Here is a 22,576-nt window from a genome sequence, read left to right on the forward strand (position 1 = left end):
GCTTCTTCTTCTTCTTCTTTTATAATTCCATTTTATATTGCTGCTGAAATTTTCTTTCTTTTTCCAAATGAATAGACAAATCGTGATTCGGTAAATCATTCACTTTTTAAAAATCCTTTGGTTTATCTTCGATCATTTTCAAATAATTTTTTTTCGCATTCTTCAAACATTTATATGTACCTACATTAAACGAATTTCTTTGCGTAGGTATATCTAGAAAATATTGGAGTCGAGTAGGACTGATCGGTGGAGGGGATGTAAAATCGTAGGAAATGAAAAAGAAAAAAAATGTTGGAGGAAAGAAAAGGCCGGTTTCCGAAATAACTGCACATCAGTATCCCGGATATCGCTTACTCTGGTCTAGTGGATTTCGGTAGATCGTTATATACCGATGGAATAGGTGTATGTACATCTATATACGTACGTATATATGTATACCTAATAGGCATATATTCTATGAGGGGGTTAGAGTGTGAGGGGGGGCGTATAAGGGCTGCGAGGGTCGAGTCTTAAGAGTCCTCGTTTCCTTCCTCATACACTTCCTTCCTTAACCTTCCTTATCCCCTTACATTTCTATCTCTATTTTTTCATCCCCCCCGTTTCTATCATTTTTATTTTATCTTTCTATTTTGTTCTATTTTTCTTTTTTCACCGTTTGTTTTTTTCTCCTTCCCTCCCACTCCGTCTTTTTCTTACTCTTCCTCTTCCTTTTTCTCCTCCTCATCCCTTCGTCTGCAGGCGACCGAGAGGCACGAAACGGGCCATCAGCGACGATGGAGGTTATACATATTGTCGCGAGACCACTTCGAAAAATTGCCATCTTACGAGGCACCGTGTACATTCTTATTTTATTTCATTTCGTTTTGGTTTTTTCTTACTCCTTTTTTTTTGTACACGCGCATCGAAAAATCAACGCTATACCTATGGACGCAGATCAACGTGCGGTGTGTTACACGGTGATTATAATCCTTCAAAAATGAAACGAAATAATTAAAAGATTGATGTTTTTTTTTTTCCCTCAAATTTCTACAAAACGATTCGCAAAAATATTTTATCACGTATCGTGACACGTTTGTCGCTCCTAATTTTTTTCTTTTATCCAGCCTCAATTTTATCTCTCTCTTTTCGTTTGGTTGCTTTTTTTTTCCTACTCTCCTGCCATTTTCTTTTTCGATCTTTTGGACCGGAAGACGTCGCGGAATTCCCGTATATATAGCACACAGGAGACGAACGGGACGAAATCAACTATGCTTGTCTGCGGAATTCATGATCACACATTTATTTCTTTCTCGTCTTTTCGTTTTTTTTTTTTTTATACTCGTTTCCTTTCCTTCCCTTTTTTTTCTCCTCTTTCTTTATACTTCTTCAATTCGCACTTCTTCACATAACGACGACGACGATGATATAAAAAAAACTTGAAACTTCAACGAAGGCGTCGAATTCGTGGACGCAGAAAACGCAATCTTTTTATTTGTGTAATTTGAAACGTGTTCGTTTTTACGCGGACTACCCCGTATACATACCTATGCACGTGACAACTATTATACAACTAGAACAATCGCGAGACTTTAAGTTTCTTCTTAATTGGTTTCTTTTTTTTTTCTCTTCGTTTTCTTGCCTCTTTCTTTCCTCGCAATTTTCCTCGCTCGATGAAAAAAGGTAGTAGTATACAGATGCATACACGCATAGTACCTAAGGGAAAAAGAAAATGGAGGAGAAATGAAGCGAGAGGAAAAAAAATTGAACCGAGTTGAGAGAGAAAAGGAAGGAAGAAATGGAATATAAAGAAAGGAAGGAAGAGATGGGGTTGTTCCGCACACGGTAGTTGCAGGTAGAATAGATATATATATATATATATATATATATAATATACTATATATTCCTCGAACTCTAAGCTATGAGTTTTCCGTTCGCTCGCGTCATTGTTTTCCGCGAGCCTTCTCGCTCTTCTAATTTACTTTTTTTCCATTTTTTTTTTTTTTCTTTCTTATTTTCCATTTAATTTTCATTTCTCTTTTTCTTCACTTATTCTCCGCGCGATGTTAGTCGGTCGCTCTACGTAGAAATAATAAAATGTCGACCTATAGATGCCCGCGTACAATGTACAAGTAAGGAAGAGAACAAGGTAGAACGAGGAATGGAAGATAATGAAAAAAAAAATTGAGGGGTTGGTGGCGCGTTAAAAGCTGCACCTTATCATAAAGTATACGTTCATATAATATAGATTTTAGTGTTACGACGAAAATCTGAAAAAAATAAAATCGGATTGGAAAAAAAAATTGAGAACGCTTTTTCTCCGCGAGACCGTGCAGGTCACGAACACCTCGTAGTTGAATTATTTTATTTCTTCCAAATTTATTTTTTTCTCTTCTTCAAAACCTGAGGCGTACAACGAAACGTCTGTCGCATATATTAACGTCTGCAGTGCAGAAGCGGATTCGAAGCGCGAGTTAAATAGCAATATATTTCCTCCACTTCGTTTGGGTACAAGAGATTATGTAACGGCCCTCCCTCCCCCTTTCGCCCCTCGTCGCTTTTTCCACCCTTCCCTCTTTACCCGTTAAAAACCTCAACTTCGCGCACACGTTTTTAACATATAGTATAGCTTATACCGTACGTCACCCTCGTATGTTTCTCTCACTACGTTTAACAGGGATTTTTAGACTCGACGTCTGCCGTAAACATTCGTACTAAATATTATTCCCTTCCATTCGTCTTTCCCTCATTTTGTTTTTTAGTTTTTTCTGATTTTTTTTTACGGGTAAAAAAATTTTCTGGGGTGTGGCCCGAAAAAACTAAAATCTCCTATGAAAATACAAGTAATAGCTTAACATCGGTTTAGAAAAAATAATTTTTTTGAGGGGTAGCTCGAGGTTCAATGATTTTTTCAAAATTGTAAAACATTGATCTTTCGAAAAAAAAAACTAATTCAGAACATATGCGATAAATATGTGATCCGAAAAGGGCAAACTTTTTGAATCGTTATTTCGAGATGGAATATAAAAAAAATTATAGAACTCATGAAATGCCATTTGAGGTTCGAGTACCTCGAATAACTTTCTGACCAGTCCACTCAGCGAAAAGTCGTATCAGACCTTTTTTATAGATCATTAAATTTCCTACAAGGGTATGTATTTTTTTTTTTTTTCAAATTTCAAAGAGAATGAAAAAAAATTTCCCGTGTTATTTGAACCGGGAATCAAAAAATTGCACGAAGAGGCATCTCTCGAGTTTAATATCGAGATCCCAAACTTTATTCGCTGTATGGAGAAAAACCAAAAAAAAATCATTCGTTTTTTATTTTCGGCCCACCCTAACGTAAGGGTTACGCACCTCTTTATACGCGTGGGTATAATAGCCTATGTATATTGTAGGTACGTGCCTGCTCAGGTGGCTGGTTTTAGTCCGTTTGAATGATAATAGGATTTTACAGTCTTTGACGACGTCTACGAGGGTGGGTACCTCGCGATTCCTTCCCCCATCTTTACGCGTTTACGCCGAAGAAGAAGACGGAGGGCGTCGACGACGCGACGCCTCGTCGCTCAAACTCCTCGTTTCTCGCTCGAAATTTCCTCAACCTTTACTTACACGCTTCGTAAAATAGAATTTTCGTACACACGATATACGCCTAATACCCGCCCATAGAACGCACAAAGATTATTGTCACCTGCTCTGCATACACTGGGTGTACTGTACACGCTTCAAGGGTCACCCGCATCAGGATCAAAAAGTAAAAACAAAAATCAAATTTGTGTAATATTTGTACCCTTCCTTCGATGATTACGATTATTGTTTTATCTATTCCGATTTTCTAGTTTTGCTCTTTTTATTTCTGTTTCTTATTTCTGTCATTTCGTACAAATGGAGAGAGCTAAAACTCCATATAATAAGAGTGATAAAAATTATCAGAGAAAAAAAAGGGACGCTTGAAAGAAAAAAACGAATGGAAAAAAGAAAAAAAAACCCTGCAAAAATGCTTTCCGAGATAATATAGAGATAAATTGAAGGAATTTTCATGCTAACAAAAAGCTCATTGTCATTTAATGCACAGAGCTGTGGGGGGAGTGGGATGTATAAGAAGAGAGGAGAAAAAAAAAAACAAAAAGAGGGACAAAGGGAGAAGCGGGGAGAAGGAAGAGGACGCCGGGGGTGAACCTGTTCGAAAAAGGGAGAAAACCTTTTATCGTCTCCGTATCACGTCAATTTTGATACGCCAGTCAAACGCAAATATATATAGGTGTGTATATAGGTATACATATAGATAAGTATGTAGACTTCCTAACAAGAATTATCCAGCTGCACGATAACGAAATTAAAATGCGTAGGTGAAAAATTGAAAACTAGGAACAATAAAATTTGGAAAAACGATTTCCAAAGTGGGCCCTCAATCGAAAATGATACTAATTTCACCTGATTATATCTTTGTACTTCTTGATAAAGTTTCGAACCATAAATCTAGTTTTTCATTTTCGTCTTACACGACCTTACACACGAAGCGTTCGAGTGAAGAGAAAAATTAAATAAACCAATAAAGAAATTAATCAATAAATAAATAAATAGAACAATCGCAGGTGATGATGTTCGCGTACAGAGTTCTGCTGCAGATGGGTCGACGACTGCAGCAGCAGCCCAGCGTCATGTGGTCGAGGCATATAGAGAGAAAATAAATGAAAAGTAAAATAACAAAAAAAAAAGGGGGGGGGAAAAAAAATCACTAATAAAATAAAATGAAATAAAATGAGAGAAGAACGGGATACGGAGATGCGGCGAGGGAGTATGATAATAAAAAGGAAAAGAAAGAACCAAAAAAAAAAAATGAGGAGAAAAATGAATGGTGATGCACAGATGCGGCGGATGTGACGTATGGCCGTGCTGTGGCTTTATACGTATATATATCTAACGGGGTAGGTATGTATGACTCCTGGTTGACGATGAGGAGCGTAGAAAAAAAAGAACAGAGGGTAAAAAAAGGAAAAAAAACGAAAAGAAATTTGGTAAAAAGAGAGGAAAGAGAGAAACGACGGGAATAAGAGGTCGTCTGGTTGAGGTTCGTTTCCCAGAGGCCGGGAGGCGACCTTAAAACCCTAAACAGGACGCGGGCGTAACACGGCAACAGTAGCTGCACACACATTTAATAAGAAATTTTCATTTTCTCCATGCAAATGAAATTTTCATTTTACTTCTTTTTTTTTTTTTTTTTTGATTTTCCTCCTCACCTTTCTTATACCGGAATCATTATTGTTCGTGTCGGATGATATTTATTTTTAACGTTTTATTTTTAATCAAGACGACGGCGATGATGTCACGTGTGAATTTATCGATTGCGAGTTATCTTTACTCCCATGTATTGATATCTACGTACACGTCGAATGTCCTACGGTATACATGGCGCATTGTACATACCTGTGTATGTATATTTCACCCGTATTCTCCGGGCGGTGAGCGTAAATAAATTAATATTTTTCAACGTCGCAAATCGCTCCGAGAAGAAACGGGGGGAAAAAAGATAGAAAATTTTCATTCCCTCGGGAGAGAAAATACGTATACTCTATTTTACACACGACACTTTGTATATCACGTCACATACCTACCGGGTATCACAGAAGTAACGCACGCCGTTGTTGCATCTGATAGAAAATAAAATTCTGAGACGAAAATTCCTCAGCGAAAAATGGCTGAGGATTTTTCGTTCCAGAATTTCATTTTCTATCGAATGCAATAATGGCGTCCGTTACTTTTGGGACACCCTGCACACCTAACACACGCAGAGGTTTATATATTATGTGTATAGCTTCAAGTATACTGGAAATTACATAAAAAAGTGTTTCTATGTCTCTGAGGACTTTTCACTGATTTGAAATTCCGTTTTATATAAAACTGTACGCAAAGGTATACTTACATACATGTATGTGTAATATAGAAAAAAGAAAAAGGATTCGAAGGAATTTGAATTGCTGAAGGCAAAAAAACGTGAATGTAAATCAAATTCGTATGTTTCTTTTTTTTTCAAATTCATTTTTTGCGAAAGTAAGGCGATATTCTTTAAATCAAAATACGCCAGCAGTATATATTTCGATAGGTATGTACGTACTACATATCTGAATACATACGTAACCAGATATACCTATGTATGTACGTGTATAATGAGTATTTTGGGTTAATTAAATTCTTGACGAAACAACGCTCATTATCTTTTGTTCTCGAATTAAATTTCAACGTCTTTAGAGTCACCGAAAAAGAAGAACTTAATTGGACGAGAGAAAAGAAAGAAAATGTAAGAATAAAAAAGAGAAAGAAATCCTTCCACTTTTGTACGAGAATCGTATAAATCCAGTGCAAATCGGTTGTGCACGTGTACGGGAATTTTCACAGTGTTAAACGTACGTTTCATCGATTATTCAAAAATTGAGAAGAAAAAAAATATCCGAAAACCGTGGCGCACTTTTTGTCGCACTTGAAGAAAAGAGAGAAAAGATTTTCTCAGTGTGAATTTACATCTTATCGCCCTGTACATATATTTCGAATGTATACAGGTACAGGTACATAATAACGAATATACATCTAGCGACGATTTTCTTTTGGAGTTCAAGGGTCGCCAATTTTCGACGAATTCCCTGAGGGCAATTTCCCTGGAGGCAAGAAAGGCATCGCGCATCCCCCTCCCTCACCCGCCCCCTTCACCGTCGCCACTGTGCAAGTGTACATAGCTACGTGTATATTGAGCAAGTAAATAAATATATGTACATTATTTACATCACGGGGTAGCCGGTATATATATAGTTTAAAGTTTTAAGTATCGAATTTCAAGTTTCGAGTTGTGGAGTTTATATTCCAAAGAGATCGAAGAACGTATTATGAACTTGTGTACATAAATTGAGTAGATATATCTACGTGTATAATATACATACGTACGTACGTATATAATACGGGGTGAATATGTACAACGAAAATTTCGTTCGGTCCGTGAGAGCTAGTTAGCATTCGGATAAGATTATTAAGCGGGTGACCTGGATATCATCTTGGGTTTCGGGAGGAAACACGGGTCACTTTTTGCCTCACCAAAAACTCCGATACATCTGTATACGTAACATTCAGCTATTTATACATATGTACAAATATACATGGCCCATGGGTCATCGCGATTTAGAACTCTCGGATTCAACGGCGCAAGTGATGTATGGTATTGTATAAATGTTGCGTACATATATATATATATATATATATTTAAAATAATACATATGTATGCAAGTACATAGGTATAATGTAACGAAGGGCCGACAGTCGCGGACGAAATAAACGGACAGAAGGACAGACAAACGGACAGGATAAGACCAGAGATTTGGGCAACTTGACACCGCCGCAGCTGCGCCTCGGGGCCCATCAACCACCCCCTGATATACATATATATGAGTAAATACATACCTACTCTACATGTATATACGTATGTATTTTACGCCTACCAAATTTCACTGAAGATAAACCAAGATATCCCTGTGGGTAATAATTCGATTTTCTCGATTTGGGTGCGCCGGAATTTCGCTACAAATAAAATTGAAAAATCTATCTCGTCGAAGAGAAACGAAAGCTCAATTCAGACCAAACTAACGAATCGTTATTTCAACGTGATCGGCTTCCGCCCAATTAGCTGCCTTTTGAGTCGAGAGATTGTAAGATCATCAATCATATTTACACGAAAATTCATAAACGAACAGTTGGATTTTTACATAACTAGTTGGAGAAAAAAAATTAACCAGTTTCCTACGCACGATATGCGTACATGCGTTACACCTACCGTAAAAAAAGCCATGAAACAGAGGGAGAGAGAGATGGGAAAGTGGTACGGAACCGAAAATCGAAATAGAGAGTGTAGAAAATTAAATTAAAATGCGGATCGAATGAAACGGTAGTGCAGGTAGTCGTATCGCGTGAAATATTAATATTGTAATTAATAACGCATAAATTTTACAAAATCAGTATAATTCCAATGGTTCACGCGCACCTGTCTACGTGAAGAATTTTATAATACGAGTTTCGGTGTAGAAATCAGAAGCGAATTAGCGGTCGGTTTGATTGTACCTAATTGGTTCGTCGATTGGTCTCGCGATCGATTTTCTACGATTTTTTTTTTTATCCCCTTCTTTCCCTCGCTTCTTACCGATTTCTTGATCCGATACACGCACACGTGTACATGACCGGCTGCAGATGAAACAAAAATTGGGTTCGGCTGAGACGTAAAAAAAAGGTAGAGAAAAAAAGGACCAAATATAATCGCGGTGGATCAGACGGGAGATGCACTTGATTACTCCGCGCCGCCTGCATCGCGGAGTGGCGCACATCGGCGATGAAAACTGTAAAAAACGATGCTAAAGATCGGAGGAAAAAAGAGGAGAGAAGAAAAAAAAAAGTAGAAGAGGAGGAGGCCAATTGTGTCGCATGAATCGGTTTTTTACAGTTGGAAGTCGCGGTTCGTTGGAGATTTGATTTTTTCCTAGTTCAAAAAATGACCGATTTGCATATTTTTTTTACTTTTTTTTTTTACATTTCGCGATCCAAAATTGCGGGGTATACGATGCGATAGGCGTACGGTGTAACGGTAAAATAACGATGAGGAAAGGAAAGTTGAGAGAATGAAAAAAATAAGAAAAGAAGAGAAAAGGAAAGCGATTTTATTCCCAAGAAACGTGGAAGTAAGGGTCTATTTCCTATAAATCGCAGGTCTCAATTTCCCATTTCTTTTTTTCCTTTCCTTATACTTCTCCTCTCTATTCTTATATATATTCTTTTTCTTTCATTTTCCTTTTTCATTCTTACGTTTATACTTTCAATCGTATATGAGAGAAGGACTTACACAAAAGAGATATCAGATACCAACACACGTACACGCGACCTGCGCTTATACACGCGCGATGTCCGTTTCCACGTCGACGGATCGGAAAAAAAAACTCCAAGTGCGTACGGTATAGGGCGGCGATCGGTCGTCGAGGTTCTCCAAATTGGTACCAATTCGAGATCAATGGAAAGCAATCCCTACGCGCGACGATTTTATTCTTTGATTTCGCGTTACCCACCTATACGCGTATACGCACTACGTGGTCATATGGGTTGGGTGCGCGTATAGTATACTAAAATACATACCATAAAGGTAGATAAAAAGTCCAATTTCTATTCCATCCTACGACAAAAACCATCGGAGGATACACTACAGGTATAGGGGGTGTCTCAGAAGTAACGTACGCCATTGTTAGATGAGAAGAAAAATCAGAAATCATTCTCTTCCTTCTCTCCCCGCTTTTTTTTTTTTTTACTTTCCTTTTCTCGTTTTCATTTTTGATTTCTCTCTCAACGTACACTTTTTTCGTGTATCTTCGCTCGGCGTCGCGACCGTTTCTCGGTTAGCTCCGCATCAAATTCAGGGGAGTGAGATCGCGGGGGTGGGGGAGAGATCGTCGGTCGGGAAGAGGAGGGTGAAGAAAGTGAGACAAAAGATGAGGGGGGCGGGGGGGGGGGGGGGGTGGTGGAGGCGTCGTCGTCGCGACGCCGCAACCTTTGAGATTCGCAAAATTGTTTTATACTTTTAAAAGGCGTCGCGACGACGCCCCCTCCACCCCCACCCCCCTCCCGCCCCGTCCTCCAGGATGTGTATGTATGTATAGTACCTATTACACGGGGTGGTTCGTACTCCGTACCATTCTAAGGGTGAAAGAAAAAGAAAGGAGGAAAGAAAGCGGAGGAGGGAGAGAGACGTTGGAGCGGCGCGATGGGGCCAAAGAGCTTTAATAAAAGGGAGAAACCAGAGCCCGCAGCGGTCGACGACGACGACGTCGACGTCGACGGAGTTTCAGTCAAGTCGAGTCGAGTTGAGTGCTGGTTCAGCGTTTCCACTCAAGTGACGCAAGGCTGCCAACCAGGAAGTAGCCGAGCGAGTCGCGGGCGCGTTAAGGGAGCCAAGGGAACGAACATCCCTTTCTTTAATCCCACTACCGCCGATTTTCAGTCTTTTTTTCTCTCTCTCCTTTTTGCCGGGACTCCCTCTTCCCTCTCTCGCCTCGTTCCAGACTCCCTTTCTCTCGCTCTCTCTGTCATCCTTTCTTTCACCTATACTTCAGCTACTTATCTCTGCCCCCCCCCCCAGCTCCCCTCTTTCGCGCTCTTCCCTTTTACTCATCTTCATCTTATTCTCTCCTGTACTTTCCTTCTTTTTTTTTTCACCTCCTCTCCATTCCTTTTCGTTTCTTTCGCTTTATTTTTCATTCCACACCTCGCTGCACTGTCGTCGCGCGCTGCACTGTACCGTATTATATGTATATAAAGGAAACTCGTTTAATTTAACACGCGAACCAACCGAAATAGCTGCTCATAGTATCTCGACACTTTGATTGCGGCTTCTTTTCTTCTTCCTTAAAAATCTCGCCCGTCGTTGTGAATGTTAACGATAGGATAGGCAATAATAAGAACGCTGATCGAATTACTTTCATACTTGCGATTGATCGCTAATTATAGAGATGAAGTTGAAAATAAGTGGAGGATAAGAAAAAAGAATTATGATAAAATTAAGAGGGATAGAAAAGGATTTTAATCGGAGATGGCGACTAAAAATGACGATTTATAATACTATTCGAGTTGATAAAGATTGACGTGTAATTAGGAGCGAAATTACGATGATACACCATTTCCCTGGTTTCAAGAAGTATAGTGGGGGTAGATATGTAATTCAGTATATAATATAAAAGGTGAAAAGGGGATAGCAGATGGGGAAAAAGAGCAACGATGATCAAAATCGGGATAAGGATGAGGATCAGCGTAAGCATCAACGAACGGTAGCAATTATAAGGATTGTGTAATTAGGGTAGGTTTGACGAGTTTAATCTACAGAGTAAATCTTTAATCGAAAATTAGTTTGATAAAGGTTGCTCCAGGGGTAGTAAGAAGAAAAAGAAAAGAAAAAAAAGAAAGAAAGAAAGTTTGAAGGAAATCTTCGATCTCTGCGCGAAGAAGGGCTGCAGAAGAAGAAGAAGAGAAAAAAAAGTCCAAAAATCAAAATAAAATAACGAATCGAGACGACTGATGTGTAACAACCGGGTGAAACAAAGTAGGACGTCGGGGTGCAAAAAGAAAAGGAAGAAGAATAAGAAGAATAAATAAAAAAGAAAGGAACGAAAAAGAAGATGGTTAAGAGGAAATAATAAATTGAAAAGATTCGCGTATTATCCGAGGAGAGAGAGAGGGAAATTTTCATGTCCATTATCAGAAGCTGTGTATATACATAAAATATATATGTATATACGTAACCTATATAACCTGAATTTTCGCTTAGATCCTGAATTCTTGATCCTCCCGCGGACCTGAAAAGAGTGGCGTTTGTAGCGCCGCTGGTCCAGGGGAGGTGGAAGCGCGATGTTACCGTGTTTCTTTCGTCTCACCCCTTGAGTTTCCCTTATTAAAATTCGTCCCACCGAGTGAGTTGACGGAGCGCGCGGGCGCAACGACGAAATAAACCGAACGCGTTTTCCTTTCCCTTTCCCTTTCTATTTTTTTTTTTTTTTTTTTTAAATTCTCTTTCACTTTTTACTCCTCATTTTATTTCCCTTTTCCTTCCTAAAAAGCAGGAAGTGCTCCGACGGCCAAATTTCCGAGCTATATGAAAAAAAAAATAAGGGAAATAAAAACAGAATGGAAAAATAAAGGAAGAAGACAAAATATAGCAAGGAAACGAAAAATGATAAGAGAATAATAATGTTACGAAGGGAAAAAAAATGAATAAAAAAGGCGTCGCGACATTTTTCGGTTTTTTTTCCTTTCTTATTCTCCCTCAGACAGCTCACGTGGTATAACAATTATTTCGCCGTTGCAGCCAATGTCGTTGAGAAGAAGAAAAATTAGAAGAAAAAAAGGGGAAGAAATGTATCGATGGAGATATCGTTAAGACAATAACGATATTAATGATTCGCATGTTGTACGTATATTGTAAGGGCGGCGGGTCGTCGGAAAAGAATTGTATATATATCTTCATAAATATAAAGTATATATACGTAAGGGGTATGATACGGTAAAATTGGTAACTAAATTAGTTAGTTTAATACACTATACCGCGTTGCCCCCATAAATAACGTGTAATATTGTCATAAAATTTACAAGCGTCATTAATAATATTTCCGAAGGTTTTATAAACTTCGAGTTCACCTTCTACATACCTATAATGTTCGGGGTAAGAAATATCCATGGTATATAATAAACGAAGCCGTAAAACCGCTCGAAATATATCTACTATCTACACACACACCTGAATAATTACATAATTAAAATTATCCAATAAACGAATTGAGTAAAAACTTTTATCATCGCACTCACCAAATTCATCTCCACTGCGGCGCTCCGTTGTACAGGTAGCGGTGTAATTTTCCATCCTGTAACAAAAAGAGCAAAGATAAGAAAAAAAAAAATCACCAAAACTCAAGGGTCGCCTCGGTTTGTCGCAAAATACACCGTACATAATACACGTTAATTCACCTGTACGGGTGCACAGGATCTGAGAAGAAAAAAAGAAGAAAAAAAAAAATCATCTCAAGACACGTGGTATACAGCACAGCGAGCGCACGTCCTTTGGAAAAGTATCCTCGGATGCGACGGCGGGAGATAGAAAAAAAGAGAAAAAATAATAACAAAAAAATAAAATAAGAACGAACGAAAGACGGAGGGACGGAGAGACAGTCGGACGAACAGACGTCTGGATAAATCGCGTGCGGAACTGACATGTGTATGCGTTTCTTTGTGTTACGTATAGCGTATGTGGCGAAGTGTGTGTCTACGTGTGTGTACGTTAGCCGCCAAAGGTATAGAAAATCGTAACGTAAAAAGATGTAATCTTGAAATCCGTGGAATCCCTCGAATAAACGAATCTTCCTCTCTTCCGAACGTCAAGTCCCGTCGACCTCTTCTCTTCTCGACGATCGCGGGGTATAACTTTATACGTAGGTACGTACCTATCCACCTACCCTCTCGGATATGTAGGTGGATAGGTGGAAAACGGACGTCGGTATCCTGGCGGGACGAGTGAAGAGAAAATAAAAAAAAAAAAAAAGGATAGAGAGGGAAGGGAAAAAGAAAAAAAAATAGAGAGGGAGGAGTTGGTCTGCGATATAATAGGGTCGCAGGTTCGCAGTGGTATACAGGAACCGGCGTCTCTTCTGTTTTTGGCAGTCCGCTTTCGGAATTTTTTTTCCCCCTCTATTCGCTCCTTTTGCAAATTTCTTTTTTTTTTCACTCTCCTTCGTTTTCTTTTCCCTCCGTTTTCCAAAATTCTTCTATAACCGAACCGCGAATTAAATCGATGTGAATCCATTTTGGAACCCGATAGAAAATAAAAAACACACATTGAAAAATAGCAAATAGTTACATGTGTACGAAAAACTGTAAAACGTTTAAAAGAAGAGTAACAAAAAAAAAAAGGAAGAAGAAAAAGAAGTTAATTTTTTTATACCTTCCATCCCCTTTAAATTATATCGCTTTAGTTTTTTTTATAGCCAGTGCAACGAGAGAGAAGGAGAAAGAGAGTTAAAGTTTAAGTCGCGTAAGACGGAACGCGTAGAGGTAGGAAGAAAAATGGTGTGAAATTTTTAAGTGAAGTTAAAACTTCTATGGAAACAAGTGGCACCGCCGTGGGGGCGGGAGGGTATGAGAGCCGAGGGGTAGAGAAGTGGAAGTAAAAAGAGAAGAAGAAGAAGAAGAAGAAGGAGGAGGAGGAGGAAAAAAAAGGAACACGAGGTAAAAGAAGGTGTGTAAAATGGAAAGTTGCATACCGTGGATATACACGGGGATATAAAGTTAATAAACCATGAAAGGGAGTGATAAGCTATGCCCGCCATATAGTTCGCCATGTTTAATCAACACTCTTTAAGTATTAACCAGAATCGTCCATTCCGCTCGCATTGCAGCATCGCGAGATGGATACGTAGCGCCGAATTAACACCCTGCACGTACATTATATACAGCCACCCTATATATATACATATACACCTGCACGCGTACGCACCTATTAAACATATACCTAAACCCGAATAATCTTGAGCGTAGAAATAATTAAGAGCCACTGAGCGGGACCGAAGTAAGAAGAGGGAATTAAGTAAGACGTACTCGAAAAGGCGTCGCGACGCTCGACGTACAAGATTATTTTAAATTCTCTGTTTCATTTAATTCTCATCTCTTTTTACCGATCAAAAATTTCCCGCAGGTGTAATAAATTTCACGAGCGGATACTGCGATAAAAATCGATGAATGAACGAAATGAAAAAATAAATAATTTGCAAACAGAAAAACATGTTTCTTAAAAAAAAATAGAAAAGGAATAAATTGCTCGTGTACAGTTATTTATTTTTATTGATTGGTTTAATTATTGCATTTTTCATCGCATTTGTTTTACCTCTTTGATCGCGCTCCAATGAAAAACCAACAGCGAAAAATCAAAATTAAAAAAATCAAAAAAATAGCAAAGAGCTGAGGTTGATTACTTTTTTTTTGTAGTAACATTCAATATTACACAGGGGATGATTATACGCTACACACGTAGTGTGTACGTTTCAAAATTTCACATGATCGATCAATTTCAGAGACACGCGTCCCTCCTACCTATGGGTAACGTATAATATTATAAGCCCTGACAGTTTGATCCCGAAGGGAAAGAAGAGAATCAAAACTGTGGGAGGTTTGAATCGAAGGGTTTTTTTTTTCCTCGTTTTTTATACACACATACAGAAATTCGGTACACGGAACAGAATCAACAGAGAAAGAGGAAGAAGAGAAATAATGAACGAAAAGAAAAAAAGAAATTAACGTGTAATTTTCACTGAAAAGCTCACCCCTCAGCCGATACGTCCCAAATATAAGTAATAATACGTGCAGAAAACTGCGTGCGTCGAAAAAAAAAAAAATAAAATAAAAAGCAAAAAAGAACAAATGTAGGTAGTTACTGGCCATGTGAAGTGGGACCCGGATCCGCGAGTGCGATTGTGATGCAGGGCGAGGCTCCTCGGAACAATCAGGAGATGTGAAAACGAGAGAATAGAGGAGATCGAAACAATAATGACGGTAATAATAATGGCGGCGAAAAAAGGGGTTTGCGAAAAACTAGCTGAATTTGTACACCCGTATACGTATATTGTACCCGTTAGGTGAATGTATACGAAATGAATCACGGTTCGGGGGGTTGATTTTTCGTCGGTGAAATAAAGTTCAATGGGACTACCGACGACGGTTAACGGGGAATGGCCGATTCGATGAGTCACAAAAGGGACGAAAGGCAGGTCTGTATTTTATTATTCCTCTGATTATTTTATTTTTTTTTTTTAAAGTTATTTAAACATTCAAAGGATGAGAAAAAATTTCTACGAAAAATTCGAAGGATTTTCGTAAATTTTCTAGTTTAAAAAAACATTCGACGAGGGTATTCGAGGGGAGAAAAAAAAAAAGGAGGAATGAAAAAAGTTTGACTAATTTTGTTAAATGAGGTGAGACAGTTTTACCCACTTGCTATACATATGTATATAAATAGGTATATAGGCCACTATTCTTACTACAGGTTTACCTAAACTCTTGAAGTTTAACTCCGATTAGGGAACCGGACGATTGACTCGACGGTTTTTCGATGGAGCTTTTATATAGGGTATACGTATATATACCCTATACACGTCGGAAGTAACCAGGTGCGATAAAAACCGAGTAAGGGATGCGGGATAACGACTAAAAGCTCGGCGGGGTTGGCGGGGTGGCTGCTGCTTAAGAGACGTGGAAAAGCACCGCTTTGGGAAAGCAAGTTTTTTTATTTATTTATTTTTTATTTTTTTATTTCTTTTTCATTTCTTTCTCTCTTCTTTTTTATTATTCAAAAAAACTTTCTTCATGAGTTTTAAAACCTTGGAACCAAGTTATAAAAGGGGATCCCAAAAACCAATCCTCTAGAGATATATATATGTATATATACGTACGTGAAAAACTAAGAAACACATCAAGAAAGTTTTTTTTCATCCCCTTTCGAAAAACCTATAGAACTCGAGATCAGAATATTCATCTATTTATTTATTTTTGTTGCATCTTGTAGTGTAAACTAATAATAAGTTAAGATAGTATTTATTATATGAAAAAAAAATCTCCACATATGCAGGGAATAAAAATTTTTTATTCACCCCTATAGATAGACGCGAACCGCAAGGGTGATTAGGAGAAGGGAGATCGATGATGACAGAATGGAATGAAATAAAAAATATTCGAATAGATAAATAAACGCCGAATAAAGCAGGGCAATCGATGGAGGGTGATTTTTTTTCTTTCACTTTTACACGTTGTAAATAAAAAATCAACTCTAATTTACCTTTCGATAAGATCAAACGATTTTTCACCCGAATTATTCGAGTGGCTTATACGCGTACGTATAGTATATCTCGAATCGGTCTCGTCTCTTTCATTTTTTTTTTCTTTTCCCTTTTTCTATCGACTCATTCGTTTTTTCATCGAATTTTGAAAATCAGAAAGCGTTCGCAGGACTGGGTAAGAGTCGTTGAAAATCGATGTAAAAAATGAAAGAGAAAAATCGCAAAAACAACGCACGAGATGAAACAACGGTTGATAGCGGAAGCTGACGGTAACGAAAAGAACAAAGAAATACCGCAGGAAAAATAGAGATAACGGCGAGAAGTAGGTATAAGGGAAAAGTGAAAAAATAAAATGGCGAAGGTAGTTGAGTATATAAGGAGCATAAGGAGAACGAAAAGTAGCGTATATCTATACGCCGGCGAATACACGGGAGCTCGGGCACAGCTGGAGCTCACCTAATTAACTCAGCATACATTACACAAAGAGCTAACAATAAGAGGAGGGAAAACGGTCCTAAGGGCTGTCGGGAAATGAGGCAACGTCGGTAGAAAAGAGAGGGAGGAGGAGGAGAAGGAGGGGATGGGCTTCGAGAAAACGAGAGAGACTACGGAGAAAGAGAAGCGCAATTAAGATGAGATCTCCTCCGATATATATACATACGTATACGTACATACACCGGATACATATGTAACTTTACATTATGTGCTCGGAGAAAAGCGATAAAAGACAGCTGACTGCCGCGATAATACGAGTGCGCGGTACGGTATATCCTACGCGGTTATACGAACACGTGTGATATCGAAGGGTGAAAAATACCGCAAGGGGGTGAAGTGCATTCCGTTTCTTTTTTTTTTCCATTCTCGTCGTTAGGACGGATCCCAAGAATGCGGGGAAGATGAAAATATGAACAAGTAAAACATCAAAATCTCGGTTGTGACACGAACGGTGGTAGGAATTGAATAAAAATTTCGGGGCGATTTTGACGATGGATTTTTTTTTAATTTTCCAGAGCGTGAGACCTGCAGATACTGCAATCGGTGGTTTTGATGCACATAGAAGATGGCGGAGAAGCGGAGAAATACAGAGAAGAAATTTGGTAGAGCTGCAAAAGGTTGAGATTTACGGAATTGGAGCAGTGAATTTAGCACTTTTACACCGTCGTAAAGATCCGTTCTAGTCTCAACTTTAAACTTTGTCACTAAATCTAATCTCGAAGTTACGAAGCGTGCAGCAGCGGCAGCAGCGTGCAGGAGGAGGAAGAGGAGGAGGAGGAGTAGTAAGAAGGAGAAGCGAAGGAAATTAAAGGGAAGGAATTTCCTTCTTGCAAGAAACAAAAAAACTCGCGCCAAAGGTTCATCCCCCGCAGGTTCTCTGATAATAACGATAACGATAACGATGACGGTGGTAATAACGAGAACGAAGAACCGGTGTGGGTACGGGCACACGCGAAATGGAGAAGATGGACAGAAAAAGAAGAAAAAAAAAAATTGAAGAAGATTTTTAATCGAAGAAAGAACAACAGTAATCTAATTACGCGGCCCACGAAAACCCGATGAATGATAAATGACCAGCGTCAATTGCTTGGGCGCGACGAATTGAATATTTATTCAATTAACCAAAATTCAAATGTTTGATCATCGCATACATGGCCATAACCGGTGCGGGTTAAATTTCAGGCAATTCCCAATATGTATATTACATAGAGTATGTGTACATAAATATATGTACAAAATCGTACATGCAACACGTACACCGTATACTTCATAAATGTGAATAAGTAAAATTTACACACGCTGTATATACATGGGTATATTTTCTAATATAGTAAATAAGGTATGTAAATACCACTCGCGTCTACCCTTGACGATATATTATTTTATTTTATTTTTTTCTTCATTTCTCTCTAAAATATCCTGCAGGCTTTATCATTCCACTTCATTACCGCGTTGAAAACCAAAAAGGAAAAAAAAATTAAACACCAAATAAAATGAGAAGAAATTTATTTCTTCGCCAAAAAGTTATGTGAATAATTGTTTGTCTCCTTTTTTTCTAGCAAATAAAAATCATCTCAATTTTCCGAAATTACAATTTCAAATACACGTGTATTTTATTTGTACGAACGTGCGCACGTGTGGTGTGTACTCGTATACGTGTGCGGTACACGTGTACGAATGTGCCAGAAATACACGAGGGTAAGGAGAGAAAATAACGGAACCGGATGTCAATTCTCTGAGCAGAACGTCGCCCGGATATCCTTAGAACGTATAATAACGATTTGAATTTCTCAGCGGTATAGGTACGCTATACACATAAATATATACCCACGTAGGTAGGTAATAGCCCTCCATTTTTAGACTCGCGGAAAATTAGAATTTTTCCCCGGCAATTTCCTCGGCTTGTGTTATACCGTACGGTGTACACGCGGTATACCTGTATTTGTATGAGATGATAAAATTTGCGCCAACGGATCAAAAATGGTCAGAGGAGGAGAAAAATAAAATAAAACGAAGACGAAGAAGAAGAGAGAAGAGGAGAGAACCTCATCCGACTTCCGAATCGCACGGATCGATCCGATCCTCGTAATATTTCCTCAATTTTAACGGGATATCGTATACCTACGTATGTACAGTGTGCGGGGATGAAAAAGACGGATGAATATACGGATAGATATATGTATTATCCTACGGGATGAACCTCGAACCGTCAGTTTCCATTTTTTTTTTTATCTTTCCTTTTTTAGATAAGATTCCCGCGCCAATCCTTTCCCACTCTATCAGTCTCAATTGGTTTTCTACTTAAGTTATATATCGGACAGCCGGAAATCTCGGTAGTAGCGCTTTCGCAGCTTGCGGAAGAAAAGAAAAATAGGATAAATCAAAAATAAAAAAGAAGAGAACTCCCGATTGTTCTCTTTCTCATCCCCTTGCCCCCCTCCCCCTCTTCACCCACTGCAACAGGCAGCTAAAGAAATCGAGAAATCAAAACCGCGCCAATATCGAGAAGTGAGGAAATATTGAAATGCAGAAAATGAAAAATTCAAACGATTCTCCACTTGTTTGTTGATTTGTTTCTTTTTTTTTTTCACATCCTCCGGATCCTTACGTACATCTCAATCTTCGCTATCTACGTTTTTTTTCGTCGTTTGCTCCCTTCGATTTTTTTTCTATCCCCTTCTGCGATTACAGGTAACTCCCGAGAACACGACTCGACGAAATAAAGAGGGAGAAAAAAAAGATGGAGGCGAAGAGAGAGGGCGCGAGGAGGAAGAAAAAAGAAAAAAGGAACTGGAAGACAGGGAGAAAAAAAAGGCGAAAAAAGAAAGGACGGAGATATCTCTTACTTTTGGGAATTGTGTGAAAACCAGTGGCGACGCGAGCCCTTCGAGGATTCTAGGCACGATGTGACTGATTCCATTACCGAGGTTCCGTTTCGGACGTCCTGCAGGACGAGTTCTCGTCGGCGCCGCTGCACACCCCGCGCGAAAGCCCCGACCTCCTCCCCTTTTCCAGCCACCCTACGAAGCTCCCCCCTCCCCCCTCATCCCCCACCGCGATGCCCTTATCATGTTCCGAGTCGCTTTCCGCGCGCATTCCGACCAACGGAATAACCAACGCAACGCAGGTACGGCGTCATGTTCCCCGTTGCTTTCTCCACGTCCGCATAACACAACAGCCGCAACTCTCCAGCTGCAATTTCCACCCGGAACTTCTACCGCGACGCGGCACCCCCGTATCCTTACTGATTGCCAGGACGCGCGTCCCTCCCGCGTCTGTTATACGTGCGACTATCTATGTTCATCCGCACAGTGGATACATACCTATGCATACGCGAAGTACCTGGGTGCGCGTACGTATGGAAATACGTAGTGGCTCAAAGAAAAGAGGGTGAAAAAAAACTAAAAAAAACTGAACTATAATTTCGTAAAACAAAAGGAAGAACGTATTATTTGTCTTGCAGCGAGCCCCGGGCGATCCTGGTACACATCCTGGGTGTGTAACAAATTGCTGGAAGCGAATGAAATTTTCTCGCACACCTATGTATCTCACTTTTCTTGAATTATTTTCACGGTGGTATCCCGGAACTAACGGATGCCATCGTTGCATCTGGTAGAAAATGAAATTCTGAGACGAAAAGGCTTGAGCAATTTTTTAATCAGACGCCTAGATGATTAGTTATCGATTAAAATAAAGGGTCGAAACCTTTATGTGGAAAATAATTAGAATTTATATACCACAGCTACGCACACACGTGCGTATACACTAGTAAATATGTATGACCGCATGTATATTTCTCATAATTCGATAAAGCTCCAATTTTCACCCTCGCCCTATATAACACAACCGTACAGGATCTGGAGTAAAATGAAAAAAGGAGAAAGAAAAACCAAAAAAAGATAAAATAAGGAAAACGAATGGGATTGAATAACTAGCGAATTGAGAAAGAGATCATTCAATATGCCGATATATGTACTTCACGTATCACATAGATTTTTATACTAAGGTATAAACGCACGCGAAGTGGGAAGGGTAAATTTGACGAACGACCTTAGCTGTCTATCGTTTTCCGGATTCGCTCGCGCATTTTTGCCAAATTTTTAAATACGTATACACATATTTACATCCAATTATATACGTAATTTATTTGTGTGAAAAAAAATGTCTATCAAACTTCACGTTTTATTCGTCGATCGACTTTTCTGCTTTCTTTTTCGTACACACACCCCGTTCCATAGATCGGTAACACGCAAATCGTGATGAAGATTATCATTTATAAATATAATTTTTTTTTTCTCTCTCAACCAATAAAAAAAAAGAGAAAAAAGAAAAATCCCTTCTTTTTTTTCCAGCTTCACTTTGTGCGTCAATCGGCGGTCGGTTGTTCGCGTTTCATTCCGCGCGCATATATAGGTAGATGTACCCGTGGTATCGCGATCGTATATCGCAAAAGCTCTACCTCCCTTTCCCCCCCTGCCCCTGCCCCTCGCCGAGCTCGTCCCCCGTTATCCCCATCTCCCGCTTTTCCAAAGCTTTCGACTTGTCAGTCACACGTCAACGCCCAACAAATTCCCTTTGCCCGGAACATCAACATCCAACATAGCCCCGATATTAAACCTGCACCAGCAGCCGACTACCTTAACCCTTCTCCACCTGCACCTGCCGTATACGTGTTCGCGCACGTAATACACCTATACACATACGTATATACATATATATGTACGATTCGTACATACATTCATGTAATATATGTATGTATACATAGAAGGAAATTTCCAAACTTTCTACAATGTACACAGGCTACTCTCTCTGTCTGCCAAAGTACACAGTGTAGATGGAACGTAGGTATGTATATGCAATATACATGTACATAGGTATTTACATGTATTTATGTACGGTTCAAGTTCAACTGATAAAACATACATAAGTTAGCCACAGTATCGAGCTTGCAGCGTGACGACGGAAGTGAGAGAAAAACGGAAAAAAATTGAGGAAAATTAAAAATCTTTTCATTTCGGTTGTGAAGATCGAAATTCTTCGTTTTTTTGGGTGCGGGTGTGACACGTACCTACGCTGAGAAGGACTCGTTGGTACTTTTTAATGTTCTGTCAAATTTTTTCTTTGTTTTTTTTGCTTTCCTTTTCAACAAAATTTACTTTGACACGTAAAGTGTGAAATACTCGGGGACGACGCCTCGCTGCTGACTTGTTTTATTAATCAAAATTTGAGGATCACATGCGTGCATACAATCTGGGTGATGTATAATGTAGTTTGGCGTCACGTTGTCTGTCTTTTCGTAATTCTCCCTTCCACTCTTTCGCAGCTGTTACTAACCCCCGTTGTCTCTAACGAATTAGCATTTCCAACGAGATTTCGTGTAGGTGAAAAAGAATTGCGAAAAAAACAAAAAGAAATTAACGTGCACCCACCGTACGTTACACGTTGATGAAAAACTCGCGAGTTTTAATCTCTTTTGGAGAAAAAAAAAAAACGGAAATTTCACAAAAAAAAAACAAACTAAACCTGAACCCGAACTAATCAGATTCACCGTATCTAATTATGATTACATAACGACGTGCCACCTCCACCACCCCCACCTTATCCCTTTATTTATTTCCCTTTGATTTTCATCTAATTTAGGTTGAAGGAAGAGAAACCAAATTTTACTTCAATAAAAAAATCATTTATCTTCTATTTTTGATGTATGACGAATTCAAATG

The 22,576-nt window shown here is 39.0% G+C and overlaps 1 protein-coding gene across 1 annotated transcript in view; it reads right to left on the reverse strand.

The window, feature by feature from the left end:
• The window catches only part of LOC105690744 (irregular chiasm C-roughest protein-like), a 172,855-nt gene that overhangs the window by 81,193 nt on the left and 69,086 nt on the right, over positions 1-22,576 (reverse strand). The window contains exon 5 of the mRNA XM_048657255.1: positions 12,349-12,404. Coding sequence (XP_048513212.1) covers positions 12,349-12,357 — 9 coding nt within the window. The 5' untranslated portion in view covers positions 12,358-12,404. The remainder of the gene's footprint in view (positions 1-12,348; positions 12,405-22,576) is intronic.

Source organism: Athalia rosae, chromosome 6, assembly GCF_917208135.1.
Source record: "Athalia rosae chromosome 6, iyAthRosa1.1, whole genome shotgun sequence".
NCBI lineage: Eukaryota > Metazoa > Arthropoda > Insecta > Hymenoptera > Athaliidae > Athalia > Athalia rosae.